We start from the raw sequence: 3,197 nt of genomic DNA, 5'->3' as shown, positions 1-3,197 counted from the left end.
AAAAAAAACAAATAGAAGAACCTACGCATAAGAAGAGAAAAAGTCGGCGACAGCGACAACGAAGGAAAAGAGGTTAGGGCACACAACGAGAAACAGGCACCAAGGGAAAAAGAATCATGACGGAAGAGCAAAAGGCCATCGTCATACCGCATCTCGACCCTCCGAAGGCATTTTCCTTCAAGACAGAAGACTGGAATCGCTGGGCACAGCGATGGGAAAGATACCGGCATGCAGCGGGCCTCGCGCAGCGGTCACAGGAAGATCAAGTAAATATATTGATATATACAATGTGCGACAGAGCGGACGACATCATATTGTCGTTTAAATTAAGTGACGAGGAACAAAAAAGGTACGACACGGTCATGGGTAAGTTTAAAACTCATTTTGGCGAGAAAACAAACGTAATATACGAACGTGCTCGGTTCAATCAGCGCCGACAAGACGCGAACGAAACAGTAGACGAATTCATCGCCGATTTGTTTAGGTTGGCAGAATCTTGCAATTTCGGAAATCTACGAGAAGAGCTTATAAGAGACCGCATTGTCGTAGGCGTAAGGAATACGAAGTTATCGGAGGCCATGCAATTACAGTCCGATTTAACTCTCGAAAAAGCCATTTCAAAAACTAGGCAGGCGGACGAAGTCAAACGTCACCAAAACTTGGTAAGAGGAGAACAGACGTCAGTAACAAGCGGATTAGCGATAGACCATATTCGTAGACAGAAGTCAAATCAGCAAAGCAAGACGTCAGGGAAACACGGAGAACAAAGAAGTAATAAAAAGGCACAGAAGTGTAACAGATGTGGATGTGCGCCACAACATGCATTCATAGCCTGTCCGGCGAAACATTCAGATTGCAATAATTGCGGAAAGAGAGGACACTGGGAAGCAGTATGCAATACGAAGAAAAAGAAAGTGCACGAAATTAATAAAAATAAACCCGGAGAGGGTGCAAATATGAGTAGCTCATATTCAGCAGCGGACGCAGTATTCGCAGATCAGATAGAAGTTAACTCAGCGGTAACAAATACTACACCAGCATGGAAGACGACCGTCAAAATAAACAAAATACCCATCGATTTCAAGATCGATACAGGAGCAGATGTATCTATCATCGGCGAGGAGCTACGAAGACAACAATTTAGCAAAATCGCTATGAGCCGAAACAAGGAACAAAGCGGCTTGCGAGCGGTAGGAAATTTAAGCATTCCGGTCAAAGGATCGATGCAGGTCAACATAGAATGGCAGGGACAAAAATGCCAGGAACGAATATATGTAGTACCCGGAGCCAGAGAGCCGCTACTCAGTCGAACAGCCATCGAACGATTAGGCATCATTCGTTGGGTAAATTCAGCGAGGGAACAACCAGAAGTAAGATACAAAAAAGTATTTAAAGGACTAGGTCGGTTAAATCGACCCTACACTCTTAGATTGAAAGAGGACGCAACTCCATACGCAGTGTCGACCTCAAGAAGAGTAGCAATTCCGTTACGTGAAAAGGTGCGGCAGGCGTTACAAACCATGCAGAAGGAGGACATCATCAGCCCAGTGGATGAACCTACCGAGTGGTGTGCAGGAATGGTAATCGTGCCTAAGCCTAATGGAGACGTCCGGATATGCGTAGATTATACGCATTTGAATAAAAGCGTTCAGAGAGAGAAACACATACTGCCAGCAGTAGACGAGACATTGGCATCGCTTGCGGGAGCGAAAGTATTTTCTAAATTAGATGCATGCTCGGGGTATTATCAAATCATGCTACAAGAAAAATCAAGAAAATTAACAACATTTATTACCCCGTTTGGACGATTCTATTTCAACAGACTACCCATGGGAGTGTCATCATCCGGCGAACATTTCCAGAAACAGATGAGTGCCATTTTGGAAGGAATAGAAGGAGCATGCAATTTAATGGACGACACTTTGGTTTATGGAGCTACAGAGGCCGAACAAGATAGAAGATTGGAAATCGTCCTGAAGAGGCTCCAAGACAATGGAGTTACGCTGAATAAGGCCAAATGCATATTCAGAACATCCAGCGTAAAGTTTTTAGGACATGTAATCTCAGCGGAGAAAGGAGTGCAACCAGACCCAGACAAAGTCAGAGCAGTCAAAGATATGGAAAGACCGAAGTCTAGGGAAGAATTACGTCGATTTTTAGGCATGGTACATTACCATACGAAGTTTTTAAATCACCTGGCGGACGCAATTCAACCGTTTCGAGACCTATTAAAGAAAAATCACGAATTCGTATGGACAGCAGTTCACAAACAAGCTTTCGACAGAATAAAAGAAAGTTTAGCAAAAGCACCAGCATTAGCATTCTATGATCCGTCGAGAAAAACACGCATATCCGCTGATTCATCAAGTTACGGTTTGGGCGCGATACTAGAGCAAGACATGGGAAGCCAGTGGCAACCAGTCAGTTACGCATCGAGGGGCCTGACAGCAACAGAAAAAAGATACGCTCAAATAGAGAAAGAGGCATTGGCGCTCACTTGGGCGTGTGAAAAATTTGCAGACTATATAATAGGTGTGGGGGTCGAAATCCGTGATGTCGCCAACGTCGGCCCAACGTTCAACGTCGGCTGATAGTCGGCAAACCTTACCTGGGTATTAATAAGTGTGGGGATCTCGAAGGTTTAGTCGCTCTTAACTAATAATGCAGCGGCCGTCGCCTTCGGCCTCACTGCCGGATTGTCGATAAATCGCTGAGGTTTTTCTGCCGTAGGTTCGTATGAGAGAACAGAGAGTGTGTTCGTGTGTATGTACAGTAAATATGTACAATATATTTACACCAAATTTACAATATGTTGATTGCCCCTGAAAAGGGCCGATTGTTGGTACTTTTATGTGGCCCTGAAAAGGGCCGTTTGGTACGGCGCGAGTTAGGCCGTTAACCGCTCTCGATATTCGATTGGTGGCTGACAACGCGTCTTCTTAGCCGGATCCCAAGGCTGGTTATTGTTGGGGTCGCTTGCCCTCAAGGCCGGCGGTGTTCCCGGTGGTGTGTGCGGTGACGGTGGCTGTCGGTGCGCTTCCGGTGACGTCTCCCAATCGTCGCGCGTTGTCTGTGTGCCCGCGGTGTGCTTCTCCGGAGTCACGGGCGGCGACGGGGACACCGCTGCAGGTGGCGTTGTTGCCAGCGGTGACAGGGCTGCAGGCGCCGTCAGGTAGCAGGGTGACGTGGCCCGGCGC

The 3,197-nt window shown here is 46.6% G+C and overlaps 1 protein-coding gene across 1 annotated transcript in view; it reads left to right on the top strand.

Annotated features, from left to right (window-relative positions):
* Window positions 1–116: 116 nt before the first annotated feature.
* Window positions 117–3,197, top strand: part of LOC108765221 (uncharacterized) — a gene marked incomplete at its 3' end in the record, with an annotated part of 6,037 nt that continues 2,956 nt past the window's right edge. The window contains exons 1-2 of the mRNA XM_018513817.1: window positions 117–2,532; window positions 2,944–3,147. Of these exons, the coding sequence (XP_018369319.1) occupies window positions 117–2,532; window positions 2,944–3,147 (2,620 nt within the window). The remainder of the gene's footprint in view (window positions 2,533–2,943; window positions 3,148–3,197) is intronic.

Source organism: Trachymyrmex cornetzi, unplaced genomic scaffold (genome assembly GCF_001594075.2).
Source record: "Trachymyrmex cornetzi isolate Tcor2-1 unplaced genomic scaffold, Tcor1.1 scaffold482, whole genome shotgun sequence".
NCBI classification, from domain to species: domain Eukaryota; kingdom Metazoa; phylum Arthropoda; class Insecta; order Hymenoptera; family Formicidae; genus Trachymyrmex; species Trachymyrmex cornetzi.
Note: the sequence above shows the minus strand (reverse complement) of the source record. Positions and strands in the feature narration are given on the sequence as shown.